The sequence below is a fragment of the Otolemur garnettii genome, unplaced genomic scaffold (assembly GCF_000181295.1).
Source record: "Otolemur garnettii isolate 467f Iridium unplaced genomic scaffold, OtoGar3 scaffold00001, whole genome shotgun sequence".
In the NCBI taxonomy this organism is placed as follows: Eukaryota; Metazoa; Chordata; class Mammalia; order Primates; family Galagidae; genus Otolemur; species Otolemur garnettii.
The window spans coordinates 30,490,810-30,503,087 of NW_003852396.1; the positions used below are offsets into that span (position 1 = coordinate 30,490,810).

Here is a 12,278-nt window from a genome sequence, read left to right on the forward strand (position 1 = left end):
TGTTTGGCAGGCCCAGGCTGGGTTCAAACCTGCCAGCTCTAGTGTACGTGGCTGCCATCCTAGCTGCTGAGCTACAGGTGCCTGGGTAAAGAATTTAAATACACACTTCTCAAAAAAAATATACAGTTGGCCAATGAGCACAAAAAAAGATGCTCAATATAGAGGTGGTGCCTGTGGCTCAAAGCTCAAAGGAGTAGGGCGCTGGCCCCATATACTGGAGGTGGCCCCAGCTGTGGCCAAAAACTGCAAAAAAAAAAAAAAAAAGATGCTCAACCTCATCATCAGCCAAGTGTCTTACTGGGCTACTATAACAAAATATCAAAGACTGGGTAGCTTATAAACAAAAGAAATTTGTTTTTCACAGTGTTGGAGACTGGTAAATCCAAGATCAAAATACCAGCAGATCCAGTAACTGTTGAGGGCTTGTTTCCCGATTCCACAGATAGCACTTCCTTCATGACCTAATCACTTACCAAAGGTCACACACCTCCTAACACCACCACATTTGAGACTAGATTTCAATATATGAATTTGAGGGTTAGGACACAAACATTCAGACCATAGCACCAGGGAAATGCAAATTATAACCACAAGGGATGGCTGTAATCAAAATGATAAATGATCTGGTGAAATTTGGAAAAATCAGAACACTGACATGTTGCTAGTGAGAATGTAAATCAGTGCAGCCACTTTGGAAAGGTTTTGCATAGTCTGGGTTTCCATATGTCCCAGCAATTTCACATCTAGGCATATACCCCAAAGAAATGAAAATACGTCCACACAAAAACTTATACATGAATGTCCATACTAGCATTATTTATAGTAGTCACAAAGTAGAAGCATGGAAACAATATGAATGTCATTCAATGAATGTAAAAATTATGGGCAACAGGTATGTGCCTGTAGTGTCACCTATTTGGGAGGCTGAGAGAAGAGTGTCACTTGAGCCCAAGAGTTCAAGGCTGTAGTGTTTTCATGATAATGTCTCTGAAATGTCATTGCAAGGTAGCCTGGGCAACATACCAAGACCCTGGCTCTTGAAAGAACCTTGAAATATTAACTGAAACAAGCCAGTAACAAGACCACATATTGTATGATTCCCCTTATATATATATGTAATGTCCAGAGTTGGTAAACCTAGAGACCAGAAGTAGATTAGTAGCTATTTAGGGCTGGAAAGATTGGGGCCTCAGGGTTTTTTTAAGAGCAAAAAAAAAAAAAAAAAAACTCCTTACAAAATCAGCAAGCAGCACCAGGTTGGACACCCCTGATCTGGAGCCTTAAATTTTGAAAAATTTGTAGCTCAGCAGGTAGGGCACCAGCCACATACACCCAAGGCTGGTGCATTTGAATCCAGCCCACGCCTGCCAAAGGACAACTACAACCAAAAAATAGCCAGGCGTTGTGGCGGGTGCCTGTAGCCCCAGCTACTTGGGAGGCTGAAGCAAGAGGATTGCTTAAGCCCAAGAGTTGGAGGTTGCTGTGAGCTATGACACCACCACACCACATTCTACTGAGGTTGACATTGTGAAACTGTCTCAAAAAAAAAAAAAAAAGAAAAAAGAAAAATTTTTTTTTGTTTTTAGAGCCTTTTTTAATATAAAGGAAAAAATACTTGCTCTAAGAAAAAATATTACACAAATTCACAATTCTTATGACACTGCTAAAAGCTAACCATTTCTAGCACACCCTATGGGTGCCACCCCATACCCAGTTTTGGAAAACCACCTCTGGGGAGAAAGGATCAGGAATTCTTTGCCAGGAATCCTCCCCACCACACACACACACTGCTATGACTCATTCAGTTTCACAAGGCAAGAAAAGTCATTAATGGAGGGGAGATTCCCAGCTGAGTAACCTACGTCCTCAGGAGACCAAGTTTAACGGACAGCCCAGCCACAAAGACAGACCCACTCCACTTTCTCATACCTCAGTTCCTTGATGTCCTAGAAGCCTTTGGCCTAATTCAAATTAGAATTTGCTCATAACCTTAGTTTGGCAAATCAAAATAAGATCTGAATAGTACTCATGTCACTCATTTGATACCTCTCGAAAATAAAACTCTCTGTGAAGAAGCAGTATTAGGGATTGTTATCCCCTTTATGCAAAGGAATCTGAGTTTAGCAAAGACAAATGTCAGCCAAAGTTGAAAAACAAAAGAGCAAGTAGGTGTTGCATGCTAATTCTACCGTGCAATTTCAGACCTCAACTGGGAATTTATGTGTATAAATATATGTACAGCATTTGGTATCAATCAATAATCAATTCCCTTTCCCCCAATATGCCCTTATAAATCTAGTTTTTTTGGCTAGTCTGTATCTTTGTTTAGCAACAAATTGTCTCTCTTTAACCCATGGCCTATCTTCATTTAGATTGTAAATTCAAAAACAGGCCAAATCAAACAATGCCATCCATAAAGATCCTTGGGGCAAGAAGGTTCAAAAATACAAAGGGAAAGCCAATACCAATAATACTATAAACATTTCATTTATTATTTTTTTATTTTTTTAAGAAAGTAGCTTCACAAAAAGAGGAAAATAATCTAGATCATTTATTTATATATATATATAATATATATATATTTTTAATAAAAACCTTTACATAATCATCATGCATAAAGACCCCAGGGTAGCCATACTGCCTGTGACAGCTCTAATACCAGCTGTCTCAGGTCATTACCTGTGGCTCCCCCATAGCTGGCAGCAGTGTAGCAAAGGTCCTCTGCCTACACCTAAAGCCCAGCTGTTTGCCTGCCTCAGTGATAATTTTACCATCTGGGAGGGAAATTGGAGGGTGAAAAATGTTTGGGGACTAATACAGGAGGAACAGGAAGGGCTACCTCATCAGCCACTTTTAATCCAAACTCTTTGGGTAAATCCAGAGTTCCATGAAGATTGCTGAAAACCAGGGATGAAACTGAATTCTGGGAGTTTACCAGACACATGATATGTGACTTAGGACTGCTGCACATGGTAGTAGGAAAGGTATGGTGTTCGTGGAATATTCATTCAAGTCAGGAACAAAACAAGCCTCAAAGCTAGATTGTTCCATGGCAGCAATTCACTTCTATCTTAGAGGTGTTAGGAAGATCTACTATTTCCTAATTCAAGCCAACCCTCTTCTGACTCCAAAACTCAGTGTTAACTGACCAGGCTACTTCAGAAAGATTCCCCCTCTTCCTGCTAAGGAAGGATAGTTCATTTGTTCCATAACCAGTCTCACTTATCTATAGTACAGAAGTCTGGGGTACAAGTAGAGTAGCGGGTTGGCATGGAGAGTCACAAGATCCAGAATGGCTGGGAATAGAAAAGGATTCCCTGGGGTTTTTTTGGATTCTGCCAAAGGAGCTTTATTGACCATTTTTAAAAAGGAAAAAAAACTGGTCTTGAGGATGGTAAAAGGATGTCTGATTTTGGGGGTTCTAAAAGCCCTTATGCTATGTTCAGTATTATGAAAAGCCCTGAACAACTGGAAGGTGCTGCTTGTGGCAGCAGGAAGGGAGAGCGGATTCCGTAGCCAACTCAGAGAAGGGCAAACAGTACTGATCACAACAATGCAGGGGACCTCTGTGTGGTGAGTGTGAATGGGCATGTGAGTGTGGTGCAGAGCCTAGGGCTCACTGGCTCCCAACAGTCAGTTCTCGCAGATAGGACTGTGTGAGGCTGCGCAGTTCCTCCAAGGCATAGTCCTCAGGCATGGGGAGCCGGCCAATGTGGGGAGCCAACAGGCGCAAAGGGACTCGCTGAGGGTCTGGTGTTGAATCAGAGGCTGTATCAGGAGCATGCTGCAGACTCAGTACCACCCGCAGCAGGTTGGCTACACGTTTGGCCATGTCTAGAAAGAAAAAATATAGTAAGCACCAATGATGGGGGTTAGGGTATAATAATTACAAAGACAAGAAGCAAGCAGGCAGGAAGGCGGGAAGAGGCTAGATGTATACCTGACTGAGCTAGTCGATCCTTGGCATTGTAACACTGGATCTGCTCTATCCGGTTGCACAATGAAGTCACTTTAGTGTGTAACTGCTCCAACTCATAACCTGAGCAGTCCACCTACAAAAAAGGCAGAGAATTAATCCAAGAAGTTTCCATCACTCCAATCCTACCCATACAGTGAAGTGAGGAAGGAGAAAACCCAAGAAGCTAGTGCAATGCCATGAAGCTACCATCTAGCCTAGTCACTGAGGACAATGCATTCGCACAGCAGTAATTCACAAAAGAAAGGTAATGCTGTAGAAAGCCTTGAACTGGGGGCAAGTCTTGAGATCCTGATTTATGAACCATGTAAAAACACACATTAACATAGCATCAAAAATCTAGATTAACTCTGGATTTAGAGAGATGATATGACTTAAAAGTGCAAAAAAGTAGAAAAAGTGGAGCTCAAATCAGCATTGGATTTAGGTCCCCTAACTCCAGGGCACAAGTTGGCAGCCAGGGTGCCTGAAGGTTATCAAGTGCATGCATGAGTGCCTAGCCCTGCCCATTAGCCCACAGGGCCACAGGAGGCGCCCTCTCCCTCCCAGGTACACGTTTTGCTCCCTCAACTATAGAACTTAGCAACCGCCATGGCATCTCAACACAGACCAAGAGATGATCCTGGCGGATTTTCAGAACCACCCTTGGAACCTTCCTTATGAAGAAAAATGCCCTGGTACAGCTCTTCCAAATCGTTGAAAGTATAGTTTTTCTGAATGCTGTGTATGCTATAACCTGTTAGATGGCTCTGATCTTGATTTAAATCGTCACTCCCCTTAACCTTACTGGGAAGTCTACTGGAAGCAGCAGAGTTTGGCTCCAACTCCTATACCTTCGATGCAAAAGATTTGATAACACCTCCTGATGTCTTCCTCATTCTCATCCCATAGCCTTTACTCACAGATTCTGTAGGGGCAGTTCATAGCCACCTGGCTTTGATCTGGACAAATAGGACAGGTTGGACTGACTGCCCTCATTTAGTCCTTTCAAAATAAGGATTAGAATCAACTGTTTAAACTGTTTGCAGTTGTGATACAGGTTGACAGGTACTCCTAGATTGATGTAGGAAAGAACTAATGATTCTCAACAACTCTTTCCTTCCATGTGTACCATCTGTGTCCTTGGTGGGATGTTACATCTTTTGTGTAAGCCAGCCAATAACTTACCTTTCTCCTAAAAACACAGATTCTTACACCTTTGACTATTTAAGGAAACACCAATAAATCTTTTTGAATCCTTTTCTCTTTTTTTGAGACAGTCTCATTTTGTTGCCATGGGTAGAGTACCATGGCATCACAGCTCACAGCAACCTCAAACTCTTGGGCTCAAGCAATCCTGTTGCCTCTGCCTCCTAAGTAGCTGGGACTACAGATGCCTGCCACAACACCCAACTATTTTTAGAGATGGGGGTCTTGTTCTTGCTCAGGCTGATCTCAAACTCCTGAGCTCAAGCAATCCATTTGCCTTAGCCTCTCAGAATTTAGGATTACAGGCATGAGCCACTGCACCTGGCCACACCAATAAATCTTGTAGACTGTAAAAACAAACAAACAAAAAAAACCAACACTGCAGACCCTCTTCTCACCCAATATACTCTCCCTATGTGTTGTGATCTACTCCTGTGGCTCCAATATTGACCAATCTTAAGAGCTTCATTATATTACGTTCAGTGTCATCCTCTCTACAGCCAGAGTGATTTTTCAAAAAAGCAAAGCTATGTTTTTTGGGGGTTTTTTTTGTAGAGAAAGAGTCTTACTTTATCTCACCCTTGGTAGAGTGCCGTGGCAACACACAGCTCACAGCAACCTCCAACTCCCGGGCTTAGGTGATTCTCTTGCTTCAGCCTCCCGAGTAGCTGGGACTACAGGCGCCCGCCAGAATGCCTGGCTATTTTTTTGTTGCAGTTTGGCTGGGGCTGGGGCTGAACCCGCCACCCTTGGTACACAGGGCTGGCGGCCTACCCAATGAGCCACAGGCGCCACCCCAAAGCTATGTTTTCATCTATTAATTATAGTCTGAATACTTTCTATTAGCATCTGACCCTATTTGTCTCGAACATAACTTTTAGTAGGCCCTCTCTCAAACTCTTCTTTACCAGACTGCTAAGGAAGTCCATGGGATAATAAAAGGTCAGAATTACTGACACAGAGTTTTATAAGCCTTGCTAAGAAGTACTTTATTCTCAGAAAGATGAAAAGCCAAAAGAAGGTTTTATACAAGAGTAAGAGAATATGATTTGTATACTAAAAAGATCACTCTGGTTAATGTGTAGAAATACATGTAGAGGAACAAGAATAGAAGCAGAAAGACCAAGTACAAAGTTACTATAGTAGTTAAGATGAGAGGTATTTATGACTTTACCACAACTATATGGCTTTACTCCTTTCCACTCCATACTCCAAAACCACTGAATCCATTAGCAGTTCCCTGGAAGCACTATGATCTTTTTGACCTCTGGATCTCTACTCATGCTGCTTCCCCTGCTGGAGCACTCTTCTCCCTTTTTCCTCTGTAAGAGCTCAGATGTAACTTCTAAAAAACTTTGCTGATTCAGCCTGGGACAGGTATCCTTTTACACCCTGCTGCTATATTAATAGCACTCTTTGCTTAATCGCTACACTTACCATGCTATCGTTATTGCTCATTGACTTGTATAAAGCTTCCTCACCAAATTATTACTTTGTTGAAGGCAGAACACATACTGTTTACCTTTATATCCACTATGGTGCTTTGCACATAGTGTAGCAATAACTACCTGTATAAATGAATTAATCAGTGTTCCATTATAAAAGCATTTCTTCAGAGATTTTTTTTTTTTTTTTGAAGATCTCTCTCTGTTGCCCAGGCTTGAGGGCCATGGCATCAGCCTAGCTCACAGCAACCTCAAACTCCTGAGTGTTCATGCAATCCTCCTCCCTCAGCCTCTTGAGTAGTTGGGATTATAGGCACCAGGACAATGCCTGGCTAACTTTTTTATTTTTAGTAGAGACAGGTTCTTGCTCTTGCTTAGGCTGGTCTTGAATTCCTGAGCTCAAGGGATCTGACCATCTTAGCCTCACAGAGTGCTAGGATTTATAGGTATGAGCCACTGTGACCAGCTAATTGAAAAAAGAAAATTTCTGGGAGGGGGGAGTTTCACTGTGTTACTTAGGCTAGTCTTGAACTCCGGGCCTCAAGCAAACTTCTTGCTTTCTCAAAGTGCTGGAATTACAGGCATCAGCCACTAGAACTTAAGCTCTGAATTTCTTTCTTTCTTTTTTTTTTTGCAGTTTTTGGCCAGGTCCAGGTTTGACCACACCACCTATGGTATATGGGACCGGCACCCTACTCCTTGAGCCACAGGCACTGCCCAAAGCTCTTAATTTCTATGCTCTATTGCCTTTAACCTTAAAATAAAAAATACTTCCTGGGGCGGTGCCTATGGCTCAAAGGAGTAGGGCAATGGCCCCATATACTGAAGGTAGAAGGTTCAAACCCAGCCTTGGCCAAAAACTGCAAACAAACAAAGAAAAAAAAAAAACTTCCCTAAAAGTAGGGCTATGGCAATCTGAAAATGTGAGTAAGTAACTACAAAATGGTCTGACAGGCAGTATGTTAGTAGAAAAATGTACCAAGTGTTCTGGTAATAATAAAGAAAGTAAAACTTAATTCTCTGGGGAAAAAGTAGAGAAGTAGGATTAACAGTAATGTAGATCTTAGAGGATAGAGTGTAAGTGTGCTAGGTAAAGAGCAGAATATAATACGATTTATATTACACAGATAACTCAGTGTGAGTCAAGCAGGCTAGTGAGGGTGGGATATGGAATTTAAGTGTTAGGAATTAAGGCAGGAGTAAAAGGTAAAAGCCTTTAAAGGGACTTAAATTCTGTATTTATGAGTTTGTTTTTTATACTATAAAAAAGGAATGGATATCTAGCTTATGATTGTCAAGGCTGACCCAACACATTTTAATGAGGACTGATAAAAACCATATTTGCAAGTTTTCAAACATACCAAACAATGACTGAAACAATTTTCTTCACCAAATCTCTGCTCTTACTCTGTCTCCCATCTCTGAGTTTCTTACGCAAACTAAGACTGAACAAAGGGAGAGGACTGCCTATAGACAAACCTCAGAATGTCTATTGCACATATTAGCTGGTAGTAACAGGTTTTAAAGTTTTATTTTTATTTTTTGAGACAGAGTCTCACTTTGTCACCCTCAGTAGACTGCCATGGAGTCACAGTTTATAGCAACCTCAAACTCTTGGGCTTAAGTGATTCTCTTGCCTCAGCCTCCCAAGTAGCTGGGACCACAGGTGCCTGCCGCAACGCTTGGCATATTTTTTGGCTGTAGTTGTCATTGTTGTTTGGCAGGCCCGGGCTGGATTAGAACCTGCCAGCTTTGGTGTATGTAGCTGGCACCCCAATCGCTGAGCTACAGGAGCCAAGCCTGTTTTAAAGTTTTAATGTGGTCATCAAAATAACTACATCAGGCTCGGCGCCTGTGACTCAAGCGGCTAGGGCGCCAGCCACGTACACCTACGTATACCACGTTCAAATCCACCCCGGACCCGCCAAACAACAATGATGGCTGCAACCAAAAAATAGCCGGGCGTTGTGGCGGGCGCCTGTGGTCCCAGCTACTTGGGAGGCGGAGGCAGGAGACTCGCTTGAGCCCAGGAGTTGGAGGTTGCTGTGAGCAGAGAAGCCATAGCACTCTACCCAGGGGTACAGCTTGAGGCTCTGTCTCAAAAAAAAAACAAAAAACAAAAAACAAAAAACAAAAAAACTACATCAAATTAGCCTTAGCAAAAAGTCCCACCTGGCCAGGCACAGTGCCTCATGTCTGTAATCCTAGACTCTGGGAGGCTGAGGCTGGTGGATTGCCTGAGCTCATAGGTTGGAGACCAGCCTGAGCTAGAGCAAAAACTCATCTCTAAAAATGGCTGGGCATTGTGGTGGGGGCCTGTAGTCTCAGCTACTTGGGAGGCTCAGGCAAGAGAATCACTTGAGCCCAAGAGTTTGAGGATGCTGTGAGCGATAACACCACGGCACTCTACCCAGGGTGACAAAGTGAGACTCTGTCACCCCCCCTCCAAAGTTCCACTTGCTTTGACAGTGCTATTTCTACTAATGAGTTTTCTAATGTATACTCTGAAGTCTCTGAAAGTTTAAGAGCCCAAGAAAAGGAAAACTAGGTAGTGGTTAAAGGAACTCAGGTACCTGCTGTATACTATGAAGCATTTCAATAACCCGAATATAGTCCAGGTAAACAAGCCCAGATGTTTCCCAATCCTGAATTAGGCTGCTGTGTTCTGGAGGTTCCAAATCTTCCAAGAACCCCTTCAGGTAGTCGTAGTTCTCATTAATAATGGCATCTAAAGGAATGAAATAGTGAGCACAATACTTGCACAAGTACATGGTTTTCAAAAGGGCAGAGGGCATGGCAGAAATCTAAGACAGGAAGGAAGGAGAAATAGTGCGGAGTTAGACTTCAGAATTACAAGTAGATATAAGCATACCTCAGAGATACTGTAGTTCAGTTTCAGGCAATGGAAATAAAGCAAATAGTTCAATAAAGCAAGTCACAGAAAAATTTCCCAGTGGCTTATAAACACTGGTTTCTGTTATGTTTACACCAAGCTACAGCCTATTAAATGCACAAGAGTATTATGTCTAAAAGAAATACATATACCTTAATTAAAAAATACTATGGCTGAAAATGCTAACAACCACCTGAGCCTTCAGTGAACTATAATATTTTTGCTGGTAGAGGTCTTGCCTTGATCTTGATAGCTGCTGGTAGAGTAGTAGCTGCTGAAGGCTGGGGTGGCTGTGTCAATTTCTTAAAATAAGACAAATGAAGTATGCTACATCTATTCCTTTCGTGACAGATTTGTCACGCTATTTCACAGTATTACACACACAGCAGAACTACCTTCAAAAATGGAGTCAGTCCTCTCAAATTCAACCACTGCTTTTAATATTCTAAATCCTTTGCTATCATTTCAATAGTATTGAAGCACCTTTACCAGGAGTAGAAGCAATTCCTTAACTGATGAAGATTTTTGGTTTTTTGAGACAGAGTCTCATTTACGTTGCCCTCAGTAGAGTGCCATGGCGTCACAGCTCACACCAACCTCAAACTCTTGGGCTTAAGCAGATTCTCGTGCCTCCACCTCCCAAGTAGTTAGGCCTACAGGCACCTACCACAATGCCTGCTTATTTTTTGTTGTAGTTGTCATTGCTGCTTTGGCAGGCCCAGGCTGGGTTTGAACCTGCTAGCCCAGGTGTATGTGGCTGGCGCCCTGGCCACTGAGCTACAGGCCCTGAGTCAACTATTCAAGTTTTAGCATGAAACTGCAATAATTCATTCACATCTTCAAGCTCCACTTCTAATTCTAGTTCTCTTGCTATTTCCACTGCATCTATACTCACTTCCTCCACTAAAATCAACAACCTTTCAGAGTCATCCATGAGGGTTGGAATCAACTTCTAAACTGCTGTTAATTTTGCTACTTTAGCTTCCTCCCATGATTCACAAATGTTTTTAATGGCATCGAGGATGGTGAATCCTTTGGAGAAGCTTTTCAATTTATTTTGTCCAGATCCATCAGAAGAATTAATATCTCTAGTAGGGACAGCCTTATGATACCTTTCTTATGAAATGTATTTCTTAAATAATAAGGCTTGAAAGTGGACTTACTCCTTGATCCATGGCTGCAGAATGGATGTTATGTTAGGAAGTACAAACATTATCAGTCTTCTTGCTCATCTCTATCACAGCTTTTGGGTGACTAGGTGCATTGTCAGTGAGCGATAATATTTTGAAAGAAATCTTTTCTTTGTTATTTTTGGAGACAGAGTCTTGCTCTGTCTAGATATCAGTGGCATTATCATAGCTCAGTGCAACTTCTAACTCCTGGACTCAAGTGATCCTCCTGACTTTATGCCCAGGATCCTCCTGACTATGTGCCATTATGCCCAGCTAATTTTTCTTTTCTTTTTCATTTTTTAAACATTTACCCAGGACTTTTACAAGATAAGCACTGCAAATTAGGCTATTTGAGCCTCATTTTATAAGAAACCAGAGTGAGTGTGGCAAAACACCCTCCCTGCCAAATGCCCACAAGGTGGAGAACAACATACAGGCAGTCAAATGTAGCTGTCTGGTCCAAGTTTAGTTGAGACTAGTCTCAGTTTCAGACCAGATTGGTTGGCCTTCTTTCTTCTCTGGAGGTGCCAGAGCACACTGACTCTTCTTCCCTTGATGTCTCTCCTAATGTATGCAGGCAGCATCCTGGTAAAAATGACAGGTGCAGCCATGGGCAGGGAACCCTGGGAAGCCACTCATTTTCTTGCACTGGAAAATGGAAGTAATAGCCTGATGACTATGGGCTTCCTTAGCAGCTATCACATGCTGGTCCCAGCCCTTGAGGGCTCTTGTCCTCATCACCCCCCAGTCCTGTACTCCTCAGCACTCTCACTGGCTCTCATTCTTGTCACCTAGCTTATTTTTTTTTTGGGTAGAGATGGGGTCTCACTCTTGCTCAGACAAGTCTTAAACTCCCCACCTCCACTGATCTCTTCACCTCAGCTTCTCAGAGTGCTAAGATCAAGCATGAGCCATTGCATCTAGGTGAATCTCTTTTTCCTTGGTAATAGTTCTGAATATGGGACTTACAATACTAGTAAACCATGCTGTAAGCACATGTGTTGTCATCTAGGCTTTGTTATTCCATTTACATAGCAAAGACAAAGGAGATTGCGCATAATCCTTAAGGGCCCTAGGATTTTCAGGAATTGACTTCTCTCCTCTAGCTATTTACTGCACAGATTGTGCATGGTGTCTCATGCCTATTTTGAAAGGCTGAGATAGGATCTCTGGAGGCCAAGAGTTCAGCAAGACTCTGTCTTTACAAATACTAACTGGGCACAGAGGTACTGTGTGCACTGTCAACTGTTTGGGAGGCTGAGGCAGGAGAATAATTTGTGCCCAGTAGTTTGAGGCTGTGGTGAGCTATGATGCCGCTGCACTCCAGCCTGGGTAATATGGCAAGACCCTATCTCAAAAAAAAAAAAAGAGAGAGAGAGAAAGAGTTCTAGATGGCATCATCTTCTTCCAAAAGCAAGCCGTTTAATCTACATTGAGAATCTGTTTAGTGTATTCATCTTCATTAATTATCCTAGCTAGATCTTTTTGACAACTTGCTGCAGCTTCTCCATCAGTACTTGTTGCTTCACCTTGCACTCTTATGTTACTCAGATGGTTTCTTTCCATAAACTTCATGAACCAACTTCTTTTTTTTTTTTTTTTTT

The 12,278-nt window shown here is 42.2% G+C and overlaps 1 protein-coding gene across 1 annotated transcript in view; it reads right to left on the reverse strand.

The window, feature by feature from the left end:
• Positions 1-2,538: 2,538 nt before the first annotated feature.
• The window catches only part of NUP98 (nucleoporin 98), a 143,725-nt gene continuing 133,985 nt past the window's right edge, over positions 2,539-12,278 (reverse strand). Inside the window, exons 30-32 of the mRNA XM_023514294.1 lie at positions 9,183-9,337; positions 3,941-4,052; positions 2,539-3,834 (exon numbers count right to left, since the gene is read on the reverse strand). Of these exons, the coding sequence (XP_023370062.1) occupies positions 3,617-3,834; positions 3,941-4,052; positions 9,183-9,337 (485 nt within the window). The 3' untranslated portion in view covers positions 2,539-3,616. The remainder of the gene's footprint in view (positions 3,835-3,940; positions 4,053-9,182; positions 9,338-12,278) is intronic.